Raw genomic sequence first — 23,335 nt, forward strand, 5'->3', positions numbered from 1 at the left:
TGGTACTTGCTCCATTTGTGAGCATGACATGACTAGAGAAGAATTAACAAGTTCATATGATGATATGTAGAAATTAAATATGAATCCACTCCTCACTTATATACCAACTTGGCTCATTGTAGCAGCTGAAGTGTGCGATGTTGGTACATACATGCAGTAGTAAGTTACAGTTACAAAGGATGCATATCCACTGAACATGTTCATACTTTATTATATTCCTTAAAAAAGTATTTACATACTTTGTCTTATGTATTACAGATAACTTATGGATGACTTATACTAGTTTGTTCCATTTGCAAGTGGATATGCATAGGTTAAGTATGTATATGAATGCCAATGTTATGCAATTTAATGTTAGGGATTTGAACATATTTTTTTTTAGATGTTGGTGAGTGTTGGTTGCTGAAACTATTCCTTGCAGCTGTCAAGGACCAACTGTTTAATGTAATAAAATTTTTCTAATATATTCTTTGTACCATCAGGGACACGGTGATTATGGAGAATTGTATGATGAGAAAGAGTTTTTTGAAGTAACAAAAAAATCTGATAATGTGGTGTGCCACTTCTACAGAGAACAGTTTGTACGTTGCAAGATAGTTGACAAGCATTTCCAGATTCTTGCCAGAAATCACATTGAAACAAAATTCTGTAAAATTAATGCAGAGAAAGCACCTTTTCTAGCAGGTGAGACAGTAGTTTTAAGCAACATGGAAGTTGTTCCTACACTATACAAACTGTCGGTCCTTTACAGCAGGTATTACTCAAGGCGTAGCCTGGACACGGCCACTGAATTCTTCAACAAGGCGGTTCGGTTGTTAACTATCGGTCTGGTCGTTGATAGTCTCCCTGACCGGAGAGACTATTAATGCTGTCTTTCATCTTCTATCCCAGTGGGATTATTCCTGCTTTTCTCTGTATAACTGTGGATTGCATGTGTTATTGTGAATAATCAGTAAACCCTGGATTTACAGCCTTTGCTGCCCTCTAACCCCAGCCAGCGCTGTCCCAGGGTAGATGGCAAGAAGTGCGGAAAAATCCGCGCCTCTGTTAAGGTAGATCTTCACTCCCTTTGTGCTTCATGCCGAGGGCATGAGTGTAATGGAGATGTAATGTGTGCTGAGTGTTACTTGTATCTGCTGCCAAGTGGGGGAAGGTTGCAGGGAGGAGAAGATATGTGAGGAAACCTAAAACTGTGGTGGGGAGTAATATGGCCCCCAACCACTCCAGATATTGCAAACCCATCTTCCTCATTCCTCTCTCCCTGCAACCATCCTGTACTGTCTGCCACCTCTTCAGGGGCGGCCTCTTTCTCCTCTTCCTCCTGTGATGATTTTGGAGGGGGGGGGGTTGAGGCCTCGGAACTGGGTAATGCTCCTCTTAGGGTCTCTCCTCGCCCCGAACTTCGGAGCGAGGGGTGGCTCTCCCTAACCCGACTTTTGCTTCTGCAGGGGAGGTGTCGGGACTAGGCCAGGCTTGGTCTTCCCCTGGACTCATGGGCCCCCTCTTGGTAGAAGCACTGCTCGCTCATCTTAGCCGCACTTCCAGCAGCGCTGCCACCCACTCCGTAGCCACCACCACCATGGCTACAGTGTCCCAGTCAAGCTACTACGTGCCTCCACACCTGGTGTGGTCACACCACCCCACGAGTGTGACGTCTTCCTTGGTTGGAGGGCAACATCTGCAGTCATCCAACCTATCGATGCCTCCCCCTCCTGGTTTCAGGATGCCATCGTTGACAGTGTCGAGGTTCCCTGCCCCTCCCTTGTCACCTGTGGATATGCCAATACCTGCCAATATGCCAGTCGCGGAACGGAACACAAGCCAGTTCCCTGCCCTGTTCCTGCTCGTGTATCTTGCCCGACCTCCTCCTGCACCCAGACCTGCTCCTGCTGCTGGACCTGCTCTTGTTGCCCGACCTCCTCCTGTCACCAGACCTGTTCCTGTTGCCGGACCTACTCCTGCTGATGTTCCCTGGTTAGTCATTGACATCGATCCCGCAGAAGCTGTCGAAGAGAAAGTTGAAGAAGAGATTGAGGAAGGTGTTGTCGTCATCGTCGTCTTCGTCTGCTACCTCCTCACTTCCCCTTTCGAAGGTTTCGCAACCTAAGAAGGGGAAGTCTCGCCTTGAGGCTTCTAAGGGTCTGTGTCCTCCCTCTGGGGAGGAGGCAGTTGGCTCTCGTTAGCTCCCCCACTCCTTCAGGAGAGGGAACCGAGACTCCGCCTTCAGGGGCCGGGGCCTCTGGAGCCCCTGGAGCCCAAAGTAAGGTTTGCCTGCCAGTCCCTAGTCCCAAAGGCGCTGCCAGTGGGACTGGGGCCGTGTTGGAGACTCATTCGTGAGTTTCTCTAAATGTGCAACCTCCTAAGGGAGGTTATACATCCACTGCCACGAACCTGAAGTCAACTCCTCGTTGCGAGAGTGGCACGGGGCGAGAGAAGGGACTGAGCCACAGCTCGGACCCACCTGCAAAGACCAAGCCTGGTTCTTCATCAGGAGCCTTGGTTGATGCCTCTGTCCCCTGGGATAGAGCATCAGGAGAGGCTAAGAGGTCCCTTGTACACTCCTCTTCGCTAGGGGCTTAGGCCTCGAAGAATATACTGGGATACTTTGTGAGGACGATGTTCGGTCTTGCGAGGCAGGGAGCCGCGTGTTGGTGCAAGGACACGGCTCGCTCGCTCCCTCCAGCAGCAGTGCTGCTAGGAGTGAGAGCATCTGAGCCACATATCCTATTCCTTCTACTTCCTCGGGCTACACTGGGAGGGGCGAGGTGAATACGTCCACTGTATGCTCTCTCAGAGAGCAAGCTGTGCCAGTGGTTTGGTACTGTCATCTCCGAAGAATATGTTGGACTGGAAGATAGATGCGGCCTCATTAGGACCACACTTATACCTTTCATCCTTTGGTCTGCCCATAGGTCCTTGGAACCTCTTTTCCTTGGACTGGTGGTTTATGCTCTCAAGCTGTGTTTGCTTGCCTGGCTCCTTCAAGAGGACAAGTTGCATCCCACCTATGGTGTGCAGTTCTAAAGGTAAGAAGGATGCAAGAGTCACTGGCCTCTCCACCTTCCCCTCCTCGTTCTTCTACTCTTCCTTCGGGTTGAGGATAGGACTCAAACTTGCAATTGCTGGTCGGGCGTTTGATGTGTTAAGCTTGTATGTCAAGCTTCCTTTCTATTTTTCTTATCAGAATCATAGAAGCAATCCCGCTCCTTCCTCTAGCAAGGGAAGGAAGGATAATGGCAATAATGTAAACCATTCTCAGTTTGTTCATGAAACTTACCTGTCAGATTTATATATAGCTGTATTTTCTGAAATCCGACAGAATTTTAAAAACTTCCGACACACGCAGTGGTTGGCCAGGTGGTTAGTACCCATTCCCGCCGCTGGGAGGCGGGTATCAGGAACCATTCCCATTTTCTATTCATAATTTTTCTGTCGCCGGTGCTGAAAACACCTGTTTACAGTACCTCCGTCTTAGGATTTTGGAAACTTCATTGCCGCTAAGTATCCTAATTGTCTTTTGATTTATTTACTTGGATTTGTGGCTAGGCATACGCTATCTTAAATTGATTTGAATTTGATTCATTTTTGCATAAGATATCTGAATCTAGTTAGGCTAGTTTCAGACGGGGTTGTCTGCAAAGATAGGGTGTGGCTACCGAAAGCTTCGGTAGATCCGCACTTGGTATGTACGAGGGGTATGGGTCTTGCTTCTTTGTTGAGATTTGTCATGTAAGGAGTGTGAGACTTTGTCTATTCCGTAAGGAAGACGTATGATTCGTATGTACGCAATTAATCAGTAAACATGTCTAATTCCGTAAGGAAGACGTATGATTTGTATGTACGCAATTAATCAGTAACAAAAGTCAGGGTAGTGAACCTGCTAACCTTCCTGTAGACTTTATCTTGCCTAACCCTGTAGTATGGCCTACGGGCTATGAATATGTCCACGAGAGGTGCTCGCTCTCCTTCATTGCTGTGAAGAGTGCTACTTCTGTAATTGTTACTCCTAACCCTGTAGTGTTGCCTTCGGGCCCTAAAACAGTGTCTGTAGAGGAATTGCCTTTCTCTGATACTCTTTCGATACGTAACTTAGAATCGAAAGTGCTTGCTTTAGAGAGCAAAAGTGAAGTGCAGAAGTGCAGTGATACCCCTTGTGTAGTGGAGGGTGCGTCAGATCGGCCTCGTTTCGCCTCTAGGCTGGGACCTCGCTTGACTCCCAGGACCCCGGGGACCCGGGAGCATGTCGAAAGCCTAAGGAGGGTTACAAGGAACCCCCCACCGATCTGGCGTGCCTTCGGCAGTTTCTGATGAAAATCCCCAGACTGCCAAAGTGCGTGCACGTGCACGAATCCTGAAGGATTGCTTCTCGTCCTCCCCGCGCAGGGGTTGGAGCTTTCGGAAGGACTCGCGCCCTCTAAATAGAAGCTTTATAGAGGGGGACGCTTCACGTCCTCTCTCTCTCTCTCTCGTTATGCGTTTCAGCGAGAAGTAAGAAGGCGAACGTCGCCTGAACTCGTGTCCGTCTTTCCACCGAGAAATACGTAAAAGAAGTCATAGTAGCAGGAAGCTTTTGAGAGCGGATGTCCAAGCTTTTTTACTGTCAGAATAAGAAGGCGTTCCCTCTCGACTTGGACGGGACGCTCGGATGGACGCCAGGTGCGCGCGGGTGCACGCCAAGCGCGCGCCAGTGGACGCCGAGCGCGCGCCAGTGGACGCCAAGCGCGCTCCAGTGGACGCCGAGCGCGCTCCAATGGACGCCAAGCGTGCACCAGCGCACGCCAGGTGTGTCGCCTTGCTGAACGTTTCTGTTGAACTCTTCAAGCTCTTGTTTCTGATTTGGGCCTAAAGAATTTTTACCTCTACCTTCGGTGATACCTTCTACCTCACCTGCAAAGAATGTGAAGTAGGCAGTGCTTTGGAGGAAGCTTAAAGTGAACAGACAACTTCTTCCTCGAAACCCAGCAAGACATCGGGTTTCGTGAATTCAAGAGGTCCCTGTCAATTAATATTGCTTTTCGCATAGGTGGATGGAATTAAGGAAAGCTCAAGGGAAGATCTCCTTTGCTCTACCGCAGTCAAGACTTTGTGATAAGGCAGTTACAGGTTATTGTAAAAAGCTCGACGTCCTACACGTCCATGACGCTCGACTACTTTCGGTAGGATTCTTGCAAAAGCACTCATCAAGAGGACGCTCTTCAGGAAAGCGCAAGACAGGACTTCCTTTGCCATACTGCCAATAAATTTAAGTTGCAAGCTTTTTAGTCCATCTGAAAGGGGTTTTCAGATGATAGGTTTTGTTAGTTCCTAAGTTCGGGACTACGCTGCCGAAGTTGAACATCGGGGTCCTACCTGCTGAAAGCCCAGTCTCTTATCAGGATTCTTGGCCCCTTCCTCGATTGATACGGGAATCGGAAAAATAATATGCTCGACTTCCTGGATTACGTTTTGTCAATTCAGTGATTTTCCCCCATTGACAATATACTATCATTTTGTCAAGTAAGTGGGTATCCCCTCATTGACAAAATATCTCTTTGTCCCGTAAATGGGTTAGTTCTCATTGACAAACATCTCATTAACTTTATATTGCGTAAGCGGATAAGCTCTTATTGACAAGATTTGGAAGAGCTCTTATTCATCATTCGCAGACTCGTACAAGAAATAGACTTGTAGACTACGTCAATGACCGCTTATGTCCAGTAACATAAGAAGCTTGAGCTGTCTGCTTCGATTCTCTAAGTTTTGTTCATGAAACTTGCCTGTCTGATATGTATGCAGCTGTATTTCCGAATTCAGCTATATATATGTCTGCCAGGTAAGTATGAACAAACTTTATTGTAATATAATATCATATTTTGCCTTGCGTTATTTTACTACTGGTTGGTTCAAGTCATATACGCTTGCTGTAGTTACCTCTTCGGATGGCAACCGAGAGGTCTATTGTCTATTATTTTAAGGACATTTAATCGTTACTCCCTGCAGCCTTCCAGGAGTTTCCGATTTATCTTTTACCGTTGTATGGTAGTGTTCTGACGACACAAACGCATCTATATATTTAGCGTTTTCTGTTTCGCTTAAATATACCAGCTTGAGAGTCTCTTTCTGCTCAAAAAATAACGGACCTATTTCTTCGTAGAATAGGATAGCTGGCAACCCAGACAAAGTTAAGAGACGACGTTTGTAAGCTGCTGCAGTGTCTGTCCTCCAGTCCAACCGAGCCAGTACCAGCTCGTGCGCTGTCATGAGCGGTAGGTTACGTCTCTCTCATCCTGCAGGGTATTGGACTGAACAACCGTACATCTCTGTGCTGGCGGTTACGTCTCTCCTTGCCGTTTTGGGATTGACTGACTAACTGTAATCTCTCTGTCCTACAATCACGGACTTTAGCCTAAGATTGAGGGGATTTCTTACGTGAATGAATAAACATTGCATTCGTTGTTTTGCCTTACTATGGTCAACAGAGATAATCTCTTAATCCTTTCGGTGTCCTTGTTACCGCACGGTATAGAAAACTACGAGTCTACCGCAACATTGCACTTTTATATGCTCTCCTGCTTAGGCAAAGCACAGCCTTATTAGGGAAGTAAGCATACTCGGGGAGGGAATGGATGAGCTTGCTGGGGACCATTTCCTTCCTGAAGAAGTTTGTTTCCCTGAATAGACTGCAATTCAGACCTCCACAGTTCTTTCCTACCGGGAAACTGAAATATTATTCAAGATCTAGTAATGATTCTGAACATCTCTCAGTGTGTCTATCCCCTGAGGTGATAGAAAGAAGGTGCCGGACATCTGGATAGGGTTTCAGATGTCCTGGATCTTAATCTGAAAGAAGTAGAAGCAATTCGGTCGTTTCCTCCAGTCCTCGAAACGAGTTTTTTGGAACCCAGTGGTCCAGATCAACTCTGATATTCCACAGCTCTCTCATATCTTAAGAAGTATCTTCTCTCGGTCCCTGTTCAAGTTTACGAGAAAGAGCCTATTATAACAACAGGCGTAGAATGTAACGATCCTCTAGAGGTTCGTTACAGGATTGCAAAAGTCCGTACGAATCGTCTCGATCGATGGCAGCAACTACTGACTTCCGAGTGGAATCTTTCTTTAGAAGTATGTTGAGAGTTGTGGAGACTTTAGGGACGCCCTTTCATTCTTCTCTTCGGTATGTTGAGGACAAAGAGGCTTCTTCTTCTCTGCTCCCTTATTCTCGATGCCGAGAGCGGTACCATTAAAACGCCATCACCTATGATATATTGAACGGGGATGGATGTTTAGTCTCTTTTCCCCTTTTTCAATCGCTTAGGAAATGTAATAAGAGGATTTATGACGTCACAGGGAGCGACAATGACACTGATCGCCCCATGTTGGCCTTCAGGATCCTGGATTCACAGAGGTCACGTCCTTCCTAGTTCACTTTTCAAGGACCTTTTCCGAAAGAGTCGGTCTACTCTAACTCGAAAGGTACCTATAACCTCTCCGCTCTGAGTCTGACTACGTTCAGACTATCGAGATGACAAGAATAAGATTACCGTCTTCCCTTTCCGTCTGAAGAATGGATAAGCTGGCAGTCACAACTATTAAAGAATACGCAAATATGTGTTGACGGCCTTTGGGCTCAGAGATTTGCTTCTGTCAAACAACAAAGCCCTTCACGATCTTTGAGTTCTGTGGAATCTCGAAACTCGCTCACCATCTACTTTTTGTCTCACCTGTTTTCTCTGAGTCAGACACTCGTGCGAGATCAGGCGACATATAGTAGCCCTGAGTTTCTTGTTGACGAAGTCGGTTGCGTTTATAACACCCGATGATCGTGTAACATGAGACCAGGTTGGACTGTCAGGCATTCTTCCTTCGGGACTGAATCGCCTTTTTGCTCCTCGCTCCTTTCTCCTGGCACCAGAAGCTTGAGTCAGGAGTTGCTCAGGAGTTGATTCGCTGACGACGTTGGGTTGCGTTGATACACCCCCCAAGGTTTGCTTAGATTGAATCGCCCAGGCAGTCCAGGCACTCATCCTTCAGCGAAGAATAGTGCCTTATGGTCTTCAGGGTACAGCCTTGCTGTCCTTGATTCGTCTGACTGGTCAACTGGTCGGTCACCGAAACCTGACTTTAGTACAGACGGACTGACTGTGCAGGTCCAGATCGAAGCTTTCAATATGGAACTTAGACGTAGTCTTTGCAAGTTCTTGATGTCAAAGCATTCGAACCTCTCTACCTGTTAACTTCTTGCATGTGATCAGGAAGGCCTTCTTCTAACCACCCTAGATACGACAAAGAGGGTTAGTGAGATTTTAAGCCATCGTCAGAAGTTTTGGTTCTTTAGAGAACACAGGCGGTGTGCTCTCTAAGCCTTCCGTTGTGGCCTAAGAATGGAAACCCGTTATGTCCTCGGGCCAGGAGCTTGGAAGCAAGGATGGCACAAGTTAGTGGGCAGGAGCCAGAGAGAGTCCTGTGCCCTGTCGGGTCTCTCAAGTTTTATCTACATAAGACTCAAGAAAGTCGAAGTCATTCGGGCAATCTGCAGTGTTCCGAAAAAGACCAGACTTGCCCATTTTGAAGAACACCCTGGCTTTAGTGTTAAGGAGTTCTTTCAAAAATGCTCCTTCATTGTGTTTGCACAAAGATTTGAAATCTTTTTATCTGAATGCTCACGAGGTGAGGGCGCGCCTCGGAAGCATTTCAACAGAGCATGGCACTCAGCAACATCCTGAGTACCATGTTTTAGCGAAGCAACTCCTGTGTTCACTTCACACTCCCTGCGAGATGTGAAGATGGCATATGAGATCTGCTGCTCGCTAGGGCCATACGTGTCTGCAGACACAATCTTGGGGGCAAGAAGTACCACTCATCCTATCCTGTAGAAAATGGTTAGGAAGAGCTCTTAATTTAGTTGTTGAGTCGCCGACAACGGCGACTTCTTAAACTCTTAAGCCTTAGTTAAAACACCTTAACTTTGGCTAGGTTGGTCAGGTGGTGATATATATAGATATATATATATATATATATATCTATATATATATATTATATATATATATATATATATATATATTTATTTTACTTCTTAGCCCTCATGGTATGGTCAATATTGGTCTAGTCACGTCGTGGTCTCGCCCTGTTGACAGATCATCTGGAGTACACCAGCTATATAGGTATCTACCTCGCCTGGCAACTCTAGTAGCACAAGCAGACTTACCGTGGCAGTAACCACGAAGCCAGCTATGCTAACAGGTGGAACCAAGATGTAAATCATCTGCATGCATTTGTTTCCCAAAATCCTTCTATTTTGTCCCTTCCCACCTCCAACGGTGGGATTCAGCTATATATATATCTGACAGGTAAGTTTCATGAACAAAATGATATTGTTATGATACAATAAAGTTTGTTCATACTTACCTGGCAGATATATATAATCAAGTACCCACCCACCTCCCCTCAGGGGACAGTGGAAATAAAAATTATGAATAGAAAATGGGAATGGTTCCTGATACCCGCCTCCCAGCGGCGGGAATGGGTACTAACCACCTGGCCGACCACTGCGTGTGTCGGAAGTTTTTAAAATTCTGTCGGATTTCAGAAAATACAGCTATATATATATTGCCAGGTAAGTATGAACAAACTTTATTGTATCATAACAATATCATATTTTTGCATTAATGCCTCTGACTCTAATAATCTTCCCAGCCCTTTTTCGGATGTGTCACAGTTCCTCACTCATTTCAAAAAGGTCCAGAAGTCTGATTATTGATCATGCAGCTCTTCTACTCCAATCAAGTTGTCAGAGGCACGGCACTCCTCCTCACTCTTATGACCAGGAGGAGTAGCCAAGATGTGCTGAATTCCAATAAGTTCTAGAACCTCATTCAGATTTCTCTCACCAATCAGTGAGTTTTCCTAATGTAAAGGACCGAGGGTTTGTATATCATGTAGGAACAAATCAAAATTTTTTCATGTAAATTGTATTTTTCCTAACTTTACAAACCTGAGGTCCTTTACATTAATGCCCACCTCATGCCCCTCTCAATCTGAAACCTAAGCTGAAAGGCAAAGTGGAGTGTTTACATCTGGGCAGGCAGGGGTCTACCTGCCTAACAGACGTTAGTTACTGCCTAACCACCTTGTTCAGGAATACAACAGCTGTGTTCCAGCTTTGCTGTAAAGTAATTCCTAGTGTAAAGAACCTCAGGTTTCTATATTTTGGAAAAATACAATTTATTTTTAAAAATTGTGATTTTTCAGCAACAGAAACCTTGTTGACATCAATGTTTTCTGCTGTCTTTGGGATAGTAAAACTATCGCTGCCTACTTTCAAGGTTATCGTTCCATACTTTCCTTGTTATTGCATCATTTGCTTTTAGATCTCACTGAGGATCAGCATTGTAAGGTGTTAAGATTGAAGCCTCTTCATCTCTATATCAATCTCTCTGGAGTTTAGATGCAGATCTAAACTTTCAACCGCCTTTGGGGGGGAGGAGAGCAAAGCGAAAATTAACTCTACAAAGCAGTTAAAGAAAGACTGACGCATCACGAGGTTCCAAGCCCGTGAGTGACCAGCTTCCACCTCATATACACATGAGTTGCCAGATGCCACAGATTCCTTACATTACAATCTTTGATTGTTTTTAACTGGCTTCCAGCTGGTGCTAGAAGATTATCCTAATGTTAAGACTGAAGGTTTGTTAGCTGTGAAAAATACAATTTGATTAAAAGTTTATTTTACTATGAAACCTTTTATGTAGCCTTATCAGCAGTTAAAAAGAGTAAATTTATTGCAAACACCCTTCTGTAAGTTGTTGTAAAGGGAATGCCATTTTATATTTTTTCATTTAGAGTTGAGGGTGATGTTAAGGCTACGTTTTAACAGAGAACTCTAAGAATTCCATTGTAAACTCCTTAATGGGGAAAATAGGAAACACTTCTCTGTCCTGTTGGGTCAAAAAAACTTAATGAGATAGGTTAAGCCTGGAAGAGGTAGTTATCCTTTTAGAAACCTAGAACATCTCATAGGTTAATCCTGGAATAAGCAAAGTTAACCTTTTATTTGTGATTTTAGGAAGCTTAGATGTCGTTGTCAAAGCTTAAGTCTGGAAGAGACAAAATTAACCTTTCGTGGTTTTAGAAAACCTAGCTGCCTTTGTCAGTGGTTAAGCCTGGAGGAGGCAAAGTTAACTTTGTTTTGTGGTTTTAGAAAATATAGAATGTCTTTGTTGAAGGTTAAGCCTGAAAGAGGCAAAGTTAACCATTTCTTTTGTGTTTTTATAAATCTAGAACATCCTCTGTGATGTATTTGATTAGGCTTGTGTTTGAGAACTAGCTCTATACCTTCTACGTTTATTGAAGGTAAACATTCATAATGTGAGCAGCAGTTGTAACTTCATTTAGTATGTGGCAATTTGTCTCTTCAGAATAGGATTAATACAGTGCAGTAGAAGTGTAGCTTGGTTTTATCCGCTCACCACCTTAAGTATGCAGAATTGTGTTTGAAAACAGTAAAACCCTTAGACTGCTACCAGTAGTTGGTAGTCTTCCTGAACCGAAGAAAGAGCAATTCCTGGTTTTAATATTTTGGGAAGCATGAAAGTACAAATTTTTTATAGGTATGTACCTTTAGATCATAAAGGTATTTGTTTTAAGTGACTGAAGTTTTATAGGGTTTTTGGACCCAGGCACAGGGGTCCCCTCACACCACTTCTGTTTCATTTGGCTGAATTGAAGCAGTTTTCTCCACAAGGCTGCTTTTCACTCGCAGGTGTGAGAGCCTTGCTCCCTGAATGGAATCCAACTTCTGGTGGTAGTAAGATCCAGAAGGGAACAGGTAAGAATGTTTTGGGTTTCATGCAAGAAACCTTCAGCTCGACTGGCTGAGCAGAGTTTTGTCCAGCTGCACTACCCACCATCCTCTTCTCAATGTGGAAATTGTCTAACTTTAATAGTAGATAAGATTCTTCCCAAATAATATAAATTTTCATAATAAAATTGCTTATTTGGATATTTACCTACTGTTAAAGTAGACCCCATCCAGCCTCCCCACAACTTAGTGGGCTGTCAAGGAGAATTCTGACAAGAGCTAAAACATTCGAAACACACCTGGTGGAGAATAGGTGAACTAGACAGTCATCCAGTCAGTCATTTGATTTTTTATTTCTATTTATTTTTATTTTTATTTATTTTATTTTTATTTTTATTTATTTATTTATTTTTATTTTTATTTATTTATTAATTTTTATTTTATTTATTTATTTTTATTTATTTATTTATTTTTATTTTTTAGTTTTATTTAACTTAATATTTATTTAATAGTGGAGATATAAGCTAACTTTTAACAGTACGTAGGTAAGTATCCAAATAATAAATTTTATTATGAAAGTTTATATTTTTCATAATAACAAAGCTTCGGTCTCGACTTATATGGCCCACCTCAAGCCACCCGTCATTCTTTCCTGGGCTTTGAAGGAAACTGATATGATGATGTGTAGCAAGTGTAAAGCAGGTCATCACACAGCTTCCTCATACTTCCGTCTTGGCTGACTCCCATTGCCGCCAATTCTTTGCATTATTTTCAACCGGACTCCAGCTGTTGTTGGAGAATTTATCCCGCCGTTAAAAACGAAGGTTTGTTAGTTATGAAAAATAGAAATTTTTTTAAGATTTCTCATTTTGTAATTATCATTTGTTTTAAAATATAAATGTTGTACTTATGTTTCAATGTATATTGTAAAGTAAAAGTAAAAATATAGCAAAATATATTAAATAAAGAAAAATAAAATATAAACATTCATAATAAAAATGACAAATTACCTTTCATTAAAGGGAGCGTTTGAAAAAATCGTTTTCCATTAATAACTCCCATTTTTTTTAATGAATCAGTTTGAAATTTTGGGCATGGTTTAGTTTATGAATAGTAAAAAGATCTGTACGTATTCATATTTTCCTTCTTCCAACCCCCATTATCTGGTACCCCTACCCTCCAAAAAATTCTTTGCAAAAAAACTCTGCCGCAACTATTGCACCCTAAGAGCTGAAATTTATGTGGTAGACAGATATTATATATTAGAATAAATTAATAGAGCATTTTTTCCAATTTCTTCCAAATTTATTTTTTTACAAATATTTTTTGATTTTTGAAAAATCTTGGAAAGATTTCTTGGAAAAATGAATCCCAAAATTTTTTCGGGGCACAAAATTTAAAAAAAACTCTCTCTAGTTTTGTAAACAATTTATTTAGCTTACTTTTGCTTTTTGTTTCATTAAGATAGGTGAATTCGTTACGTCGGAGTCTCCATTTGAAGGTCGATAAGTTTAGTTTTGAGGTATCGGCCTTCAAAGTTTTACAACAATAATTTTTGCTTGTCTGTCTATATATTTGCTTATTGTCACACAGTTTGAGGTTTTTATAACATATTTGGTATGTTATATCATATTTGCATTAACTGTGATTATTATTTTATATATATTGCATTAAATTTAATATATTTAGGCTCCTGGTCCCCCTCTTTCCTCTCTCTTGGAAAGACGATCTTTCGTTTGCATCTTCTGCATTGAATATCTATAACCATTTCTACAACATCATGCACCATTTTATAACGATAATGCGGTTTCTTCTTGCATTTATATCTGAAATTTATAAGTTCTTTCAGCCCCTTCACACTAATACAGTGTTTTGAGAATCATCCACCACTTTTTCTCTTCTTCCTCCAATTCTTCTAACTATTTCTCTCGTAATAATAAGTACCTTTGAACAATTTCCTCTTCTAAAATATCTTCCTGAATATGTTTAGCACAAGAGGTAGATGGACGTGGTAGTAGTTGTTGTTGGGTAGTGGTAGCGTAATCTGCCCAACCCACTAGACTGCTGACTGTCAGTACCCTCATCTTCATGTCTTTTCTTTCTTTCTCGTATGGAATACAGATGTTTACATTTCCTTGTTCTTGGCATGGTTTCTTCTGAACAAAGAAGTATTCAAAAGCCCAAAAGCCAAGAGAAGTAAAATGACAAGGGAGAGCTTGGGTGAGAGGGATGTCTTGGTACGTCGAGTTCTTGGCTGCAACTGAGTAAAACCTCCCCTCCCCCCTCCAGGCACATTTAAGCAGGTGCCTAAGGATATAGTTGCCATAAGAGTTGCCATAAACTGCATTAGATATCTTCCTGATAGCTAAATTGAAATTACTACTGATATACTGAAGTTATCATTATATTATATGAAAAATTAATTTTGCTCATGAAACTTACCTGACAGATATATATATAGCTGTATTTTCCGAAGTCCGACAGAATTTAAAAATTCGCGGCACACGCAGTGGGCGGCCAGGTGGTAGTACCCATTCCGCCGTGGGAGGCGGATATCAGGAACTATTCCCATTTTCTATTCATATTTTTTTCTGTCGCCGGTCGGTAAACAACTGTTTACAGACCTCCGCCTAGGATTTTGAAAACTTCATTAGCCGCTTAAGTATCCTAATTGTTATTTCGATTATTAACTTGGATTTGTGGCTAGGCATACGCTAGCGTAAATTTTTTCATTGCATTTGATGTCTGAAGCTAGTAGCCTAGTTTCAGACTTTGTTGTCTGCATGGTAAGGTGAGGCTACCGAAATTCGGTAGACACTCGCTTAGTATAGATGACGTTTACATGTTTTCTTTCACAGAAGTTAGAAATAATAAGTTCAATGTAATTAGTGTAAGACATAGCGATAAGATGTGACTGATTACGGAAGAAGGAGGATTCATGTACGCATTTTAGAGCGTGTTAGAATCAGGAGTTTTCCTCCAAAGTAAACAGAAGTTAGAAATAATGAACCTTCTAACCTCCTGTAGATTTTATTTTGCCTAACCCTGTGGTATGGCTTACGGGCCTAGAAGAAGTGTCTGCTAGAGGATTACATCAAGTAATCTTAGACTAAAGTGCTCGCTCTCCATTCAGTGTTGTGAAGTGTAGTGTCCCGTTGTGTTGTGGAGGGGGCGTCAGATCGGCCCCATAATGCCTCTAGGCCTGGACCCTCTGTCGGACTCCCATGACTCAGGGAGAGGGCATGTCGAAAGCCGCAAGAGGGTTACGGGGGCTCCCCACCGATCTGGCGTCCCTTCGGCAGAACCTGTTGACGCTTCCCAGGCTGCTAAAGATCGTGCACGTGCACGAATCTTGAAGGATTGCTTCTCGTCCTCCGAGGCGTCCTCCCCGCGCAAGGGTTGGAGCTCTCGGAAGGATCGCGCCCTCTAAGAAGCTTTAGAGAAGAGGACGCTTCACGTCCTCTCTCTCGTTAGGGGGGAATGTCAGATCGGCCCATAACACCTCTAGGCCTAGACCTCTGTCGGACTCCCAGGAAACCAGGGAGAGGGCATGTCAAAAGCCGAAGGAGGGTTACGGGTTTTTCATGCTGATCTGGCTTCCTTTCGGCAGGTCCTGTTGTCGCTTCCCAGGCTGCCGAAGATCGAGCACGTGCACGAATCTTGAAGGATTGCTTCTCGTCCTCCGAGGCGCTCCTCCCCCACACAGGGGTTGGAGCTCTCAGAAGGACTCGCGCCCCCCTAGAGAAGCTTTAGAGAAGAGGACGCTTCACGTCCTCTCTCTCGTCACGAGAGGATGAAAGAGTAAAGAGACCACATTTTCCCTTTTAGAAGAATGCACTGGCTCTTTTTCTAAGGGACATTTAAGGAGGCTCATTCATCTTGCCAGAAGAGTGATTTGAGCCTACCTGCGAGAACGCTCATGTATATATAATTTATACATTTTTAAGGAGGCTCATTCATCTTGCCAGAAGAGTGATTTGAGCCTCCTGCGAGTGACGTCATGTAATACATCATGTTACATTATTAAGGAGGCTCATTCATCTTGCCAGAAGAGTGATTTGAGCCTCCTGCGATCGTGAACGCTCATATATATGAACGCTCATGTATATATCATTTATACATTATTAAGGAGGTTCATTCATCTTGCCAGAAGAGTGATTTGAGCCTCCTGCGAGTGAACGCTCATGAAGTTAGAGCTGTTTCAACCTCGCTAGCATTCCAAAAGAATTTGGTAATCAAGGACATTCTTGATTCCACCTTTTGGAGGAGCAACTCAGTATTCGTCCCCTCTCCTCATTGCGCTCCGTATACGTTATGTAACGTTCGCTTTACTTCGATAAAGCAAGCTGATAGTTTGACGGCCGCAAGCTGCTTTGCACAGTCAAACAACTTATGTCTCTGGTCGACAAGCACCTTGCGGAAGACGAAAGCCATACGTCTTCCTTTAGTGTTCACACACTTCAGGAGCAGCGTGCGGCTCTCCATGGGAGACTCGCATGAGGACGTCCCTAAAAATATTCAATGTCATACGCAAAACGCGGTTCGTCATAACATTGAGATGTTGGCAAGTCGCTCGCCAGGACGCCTCTTGGCGGGCCTTGCATGCATCAAGGCGCTCAACGAGTTCCTCTCTGAAACGTCGTTAGAAGACTTGGTGTTCTCTGCTCAGACACGCTCGTAGCTAAGCAGGACGTTTTTTGAGGACGCTCAGCAGGACGCTTTCCAGGACGCTAAGCAGGACGCTTTTGAGGACGCTCGGCAGGACGCTTTTCAGGACGCTCAGCAGGACGCTTTTGAGGACGCTCAGCAGGACGCTTTTGTGGACATTCGCCAGGACGCTTCGTGGAAGCTCGGCAGGAGGACGCTTTGCGAGAGAAAAGACTTGTTGAAGGCGTCTTATTTGCTGTTGAAGACATTTCTTTACAGAAATTTTTAAAAGGATTCGGAGTTAGCGGAGAGACATACCCGAATTTTTTCTTCTATCTCCCTCTCCTCTTCATCGATTTCTTTGAGAATCGGGAAGATTATATACTCGGATTCCTGGGTGACTTTCGGTCATGTTAAAGGGTTTTCCTATTAACAAAGTGCTAATAGTTTTGTCAAGTCAGGACGTTTCCCCATTGTCCATTTAAGTGGGGGACCCCTCATAAATGGGGTAGTTCTCATTGACATAGATTTTAACGTTTTTATCGTTTAAGCGGATAAACTCATTAACAAATTTCGGAAGAGCTCTCATTCATTTTCAGAGGCTCATCCGGGGTTAAGAGAAAGACTTGTAGACTATCCAGGAAGTCTTTGTCCAATATCATAAGAACATTGACGGTCTTTTCGATCCACGGTTCTCTCTTGATGATCTCTATTCGAATGTTACTCCCTTTTCTTGGAAAAGAGTCTTGGCAAAGAGTCAAGGAGTTCTTTTAAAAGTCTCGTTCATTAGAACGTGGACAGTCGTTTTCCTTTCTTTCTCTCTTCCTCGTCCAGGAAAGAGTAGTAGAGAATTCGATTGTTCAAATTACTACAATACTTACGTAGTTTATCTGTGCGTCATTTTGCTAACGCATGGGTCGAGTCATATACGCATATCGTATTTTACCTCTGCGGATAGAAGCCGAAAGAACTGTTGTTCTAATGTATTTATTGACACTCCCTTCAACCTTCCAAGAGTTTTCGGAGGAAGAACAACTCTTCAGGTATTGTTACGACAACACCAACTCAGCTTCTGTATTTAGCGAATTCTGTTTCGTTTAAATAGGCCTGCTTGAGAGTTTCCTTTTGCTCGATTGATATCATACCTATTCCTTCGTAAAGGGAGTAGCTGGCAACTCAGGCAGTTAGTATTCTGTTCACCATTGAAGCTTTCCTTCGAGGAAGACTTTCTCCTTCACTCTCTTTGATAGAGATCGAAGTGGTCGATCTCCAATCCTTATATTGTTTTCTTGAAGGAAAGAATTTAGGATGGAGATCGTTGTTCAGAATCCTATAAATATACTACGTATATTAACCTCGCGACATGATTCTACTAAGCAGTTGAATGGTCCGAGGGGTAGGCGCATATCCTAGTTTTTCTACGGATTGCGACTTAGACGACGAAGAATATTCTAATTGACTGCAACTCTGGGTTGCCTGCAACCTCCCAGGAGTTTGTTTCAATTTTATATTCTTATGGTTTTGTCACGACAACCACCATTTCAACTTTTATATTTACCGAAATTCGTTTCGCCTAAATATAATTGCTCGAGCATATCTTTTATGCTCGGTGGTTCTAGCCGAACGCATTCCTTTGTGGAATATGGATTACCTGGCAACTCAGGATGACGAGTCAGCGGGAGCTCAGGCTCTGCTACTGCGTATTGAACTGCCTGTGCCAGGCTGATAGCCGCTCAGTATCAGCTGGGCCTCCGAGATGCACGGTTGTTTATGTCTCTCTCTCTCTCTCCCCTGCTTGATTGACTACCGAACCTATCTCTGCCCAACAATCTTGGACTTAGGTCTCTGATTTAAAGGGGATTCTCGCAATTATGAAGGACCATCTACGCTGTGACGATAGATTCCATCGCCTTCGATATTGTGAGAATTTTCAACAGAGATATCTTAGACTTATTCGTTTTACTGTTTACCGCACGGTAACAGAAGTCTGTACAAGTCTCCCGCTGCATCGCACTGATAATGCGAATGATTTTGCAGACATCTGAGTTTGTCTGTGAAATATCTCATATTCGTAGGTGTACAATTGTTCATTGTTGTTCATCCCGAATTAACAGATATGTCATAAAGACATCGCCTACTCTCCGACCTGACAGCTCTACTTCCAAATGTTCAGCCCATGAGAAGCAGTTCTTCAGGCGGCTTTCCCCTGTGTTTTATTACTGAAGAACTCCCCGCTTTCATTGCAACTACGACTTCTCACGGACAGCAATGAAATAGCGGTTAGCGTTTTCAGTCATTTGTAAGCACAGGTTCAGAATCTTGAGAATCCTTCTCTCGATTCGTCTGTGAAGACGTAGGTTGCATTCAATATCTACCTTCGTCTTCAACGGTACATAGCGATAAGATCTTCAAGAGATGGCAGTCTCTTGGCCAAGGCAAAGCAGTGCTTGCCTATTTTCAGTGTTCAATCGGAGGAGGCCGTTTCTGAGTAAGTGAAGGGAAATGACTATTCCTCCAACTCGACCTCTGTGAATTTCCTTATGGTTCTATCTTTCCGTCTGAAGTATGAGTAAGCTAGAAGCCTAACTATTGTAGAATATGCAAATTGTTGTTGACGGCCTCTAGGCTCAGAGATTCGGTTCTGTCAAAACAACAAAGCTTCACGATCTTGAGGTCTGTGAAGATCTTGAAATTCTCTGGATCAAGGTTTCCGGCATGGAACTTAGACGTAGTCTGAGTTTCTGATGCCAAAAGCATTTCGAACCTATCCTTTCTCGCGAACTTAATACACGTGACCAGAAAAAAGGCTAATTATTCTAACGCTCTAGCCACGGCAAAGAGGGTTATGAGGTTTTAGCCATCATCAGAGGTTTTGGCTTTAAAGGACATAATGCGGTCTCTGTCATCTAAGCAATTCGTTTCTTGATAAGAACGAAAACCTGTCTAACCCTTGACCCGAAGGCTTGGAGACCAAGGATATGGCACATTTATTGGGCAAAGGGCATTAGAGTCCTGTGCCCTGTAGGCTCTCTCAAGTTTTATCCTGATAAAACTATAGAAAAGTCAAGGTCAACGGACAATCTGCGGTGCTCCGTAAAAAACCGACCGACTGGTTCATGTCCAAGAACACCCTGGCATTATAAGCCAAGGAGTTCTTTTAAGAGGTCTCATTCATTATGTTGGCATAAAGATTTGAGATTTTTTCTTAGTATGAATGCTCAAGAAGTGAGGGCGCGGCCTCGGAAGCATTTCAACAGAACATGACACTCAGTAACATCCTGAGTGCCACGCTTTAGCGAAGCAACTCTGTGTTCGCTTCACACTCCGACAATCTGCGGTGTTCGTAAAAGACCCAGACTGGTTCATGTCCAAGAACACCCTGGCATTATAGCCAAGGAGTTCTTTTAAGAGGTCTCATTCATTATGTTTGCATAAAGATTTGAGATTTTCTTAATATGAATGCTCAAGAGTGAGGGCGCGGCCTCGGAAGCATTTCAACAGAGCATGACACTCAGTAACATCCTGAGTGCCACGCTTTAGCGAAGCAACTCTGTGTTCGCTTCACACTCCCGACGGATGTGAAGACGACATTTGAGATCTGTAAGTCGCTAGACCATACATTTCCGTAGATATATATTGGGGGCAGAAGCAACACGAATCCTATCCTATATAGAAAAGGGATAGGTGTGCTTTTAACTTTGAAGGGTTGGTCGCTTGAGGCGCGTTCCTTTTTCTTAGCCTAGAAGTTATGGAACTAACTTTGATAGGTTAGGTCAGGTGGTGGTTTTAGCTTCGGTGCCCTCAGAAGTATGGTCATATGGTCTAGTCACATTGTGGTCACGTCCCCGTTGACAGATCATCTAGAGCGCACCAGCATTACAGGTCTCTACCTCGCTGGCAACTCTAGTAACGCAGAAGCAGACTTTGGTGACAGTAATCACGAAGTCGGCTATGCTAACAGGTGGGAGGAACCAAGATGTATATCATCTACTTAATTTAGTTTCCCAAAAAATCCTATTCTGTCTCTTTGGGGGTCCCACCATGCCGAAAGGTGGGATTCAGCTATATATATATCTGTCAGGTAAGTTTCATGAACAAAATGTTATTGTTATAATACAATTAAGTTTGTTCATACTTACCTGGCAGATATATATAATTAAAGTGCCCACCCACCTCCCCTCAGGAGACAGTGGCACTGATAAAATATGAATAGAAAATGGGAATAGTTCCTGATATCCGACCTCCCACGGCGGGAATGGGTACTACCACCTGGCCACCCACTGCGCTGTTGGGCCGCGAATTTTTAAATTCTGTCGGACTTCGGAAAAATACAGCTATATATATACTGCCAGGTAAGTATGAACAAACTTAATTGTATTATAACAATAACATTTTTTCTCAATGATAGTAGGGTTACGGTTTTGGCTTATAACTAAAACTATTGCAAATTTTTCAATAAAATTTTCTGAGAATATAGTCGAGAGGTGTACCAGTCCGTATGTGAAATATCAGGGAATTTTTTTTTTTTTTTTTTTTTTTTTTTTTGTCAAATGCTCCTCTTAAATGCAAAATGGCCATTATGATGCTGTGGCAGTGGTAGACTGAAGTTGCACTTTTTTTCTTTTTTTTACTGATAAACCTAGAATTTCAAAGCACGTGTTTCCAAAGTTAACAAAAAGACAGATCACAGTCACCTTTAAAAAAATTATAATAAGGAACTTTTTATATGTTCAACTATGAATTTCTTATTCCGTAGTACATGTAGGAGTGCAGTATATACACTTCTTTTAACCACAGAAGCATGACCCAGTCATTTAACCTGTTAAGCATCACCAATAGCATATCTTGGTTGCCTGAATCCCAAATCACACTGCCTTCAACAGAGTAATTCGTTCTCCCTCTTTCAAGGCTGGTGCTGCACTGATCAAGCTCAGAAATACACTTTACTCTTATACAAATTGTAGGAACATATACATGTGCACTAAAATGGTATTATGCAAGTGTAAATGAAATGAAACCATTCATTGCTTTAGTAGCTCTATGTTTCAGGGAATGGCATACGAAAGAAGAATTTTTTCCCTTCTGCTATGTTTCATGCTTGTAGTCTTTAGGATATAAAAATGCGAGTAAATTCTTTCAAATTTTTTATTTTACATTGTTTAATATCTTAACCCTCTTACGCCGAAGCCCTAAAAATCAAAACCTCTCCTGTATGCCAGCGCCGGTTTGGAGTGAGTGCGGAAGCAGAAAAAATATTTTTTTCAAAAAATCACAGCGCACTTAGTTTTAAAGATTAAGAGTTCATTTTTGGCTCATTTTTTTGTCATTGCCTGAAGTTTAGTATGCAATCATCATAAATGAAAAATAATATCATTATCATATGTAAATAATGCGATATATGGTAGCGAAAAAAAAAATTCATAGATAATTGTATTCAAATCACGCTGTGCAAAAAACGGTCAAAGCTAACGAGTTTCTTTTTTTTCGTTGTATTGTACACAAACTAAATTGCAATCATTTGATATATAATACATAGTAAAACAATAAAAGCAACACCGGAAAAATATTATCACAAAATGATGTACGAATTCGTAACGCACGGACGTAAAACAATGTTATTTTCAAAAATTCACCGTAATTCTAAATATTGTTCTAGAGACTTCCAATTTGTTTCAAAATTAAGACAAATGATTTAATGTTATGATACTGTAAGAGTTTTAGATTAGAATTGCAGATTTCGACCATTTCGGACGAGTTAAATTTGACCGAATGTCGAAATTTTTATATATATATTTTTTTATATGCACATATTTCGGAGATGGAAAAAGCTACAACCTTCGCTTATTTTTATTATATTCTTCATGAATTTGCGCACATTTTGATATATGAAACTCTATAAAACGGCTAATATGAAAAGGAGCAAATATTAGGATAATGCGATGTACGTATTTCGGAGACTTGCGGCCGCGAATCGGCACGCGGAGTGAAGGTAAATATATTTTTCAAAAATTCACCATAAATCACAATATTGTTCTAGAGACTTCAAATTTGTTTCAAAATGAAGAAAAATGACGGAATATTACTAGGCCGTAAGAGTTTTAGCTTACAATTGCGTTTTTTTTTCAACTATTTCGGTTAGAGTCAAATTTGATGCCGAACGTGATTTTTTTTTTCTATTTATCGTGATTTATATGCAAATATTTCAAAAAAAGAGAAAAGCTACAACCTTCAATCATTTTTAGTTGTATTCTACATGAAATTGCGCACATTTTCATATATAAAACTTTATGTAACAGCTAATTTTAAATGGTGCAAACATTTCGACAATCGCACACAAAAAATTCTGATTTTTTTCGGAAGAGTTACCGCGCGGACGTAAGGAAATTTTTTTTTTTTTTTTTCATAAATTCACCATAAATCGAAATATTGTGCTAGAGACTTCCAAGTCGTTGCAAAATGAAGGTAAATGATTGAATATTACTAGAATATAAGAGTTTCATACAATCAACTTACCTGTCAGATATATACATAGCTAAGACTCCGTCGTCCTCGACAGAAATTCAAATTTCGCGCCACTCGCTACAGGTAGGTCAGGTGATCTACCGGCCTGCCCTGGGCGGCAGGACTAGGAACCATCCCCGTTTTCTATCATATTTTCTCTGTCGCCGGTGGTATCAACATTGTTGCTATTACCTCCTGACTTAGATTCTTATTTCATCCTTTGATCATCGTTTATCAGCTTTTTGGTGACGTATCTGGATCGTGTTTTTGGCATTCGCTACTGTGGACTGTGTTTTTGGAATTGCTTTCTTTTTGGATTTTTCTCGGTATGCCTGATTCAAATGTGAGTGTGAGAATGTGTGTGAATGTAGGCTGCAGGGTGAGGATACCGAAAGCTTCGGTTGATCCTCA

The 23,335-nt window shown here is 42.1% G+C and overlaps 1 protein-coding gene across 1 annotated transcript in view; it reads left to right on the forward strand.

The window, feature by feature from the left end:
- Nucleotides 1-482: 482 nt before the first annotated feature.
- Nucleotides 483-23,335, forward strand: part of LOC135215677 (thioredoxin domain-containing protein 9-like) — a gene marked incomplete at its 5' end in the record, with an annotated part of 46,462 nt that continues 23,609 nt past the window's right edge. The window contains 1 exon segment of the mRNA XM_064250622.1: nt 483-684. Within this exon segment, the coding sequence (XP_064106692.1) occupies nt 483-684 (202 nt within the window).

The sequence above is a fragment of the Macrobrachium nipponense genome, chromosome 5 (assembly GCF_015104395.2).
Source record: "Macrobrachium nipponense isolate FS-2020 chromosome 5, ASM1510439v2, whole genome shotgun sequence".
Taxonomy (NCBI): domain Eukaryota; kingdom Metazoa; phylum Arthropoda; class Malacostraca; order Decapoda; family Palaemonidae; genus Macrobrachium; species Macrobrachium nipponense.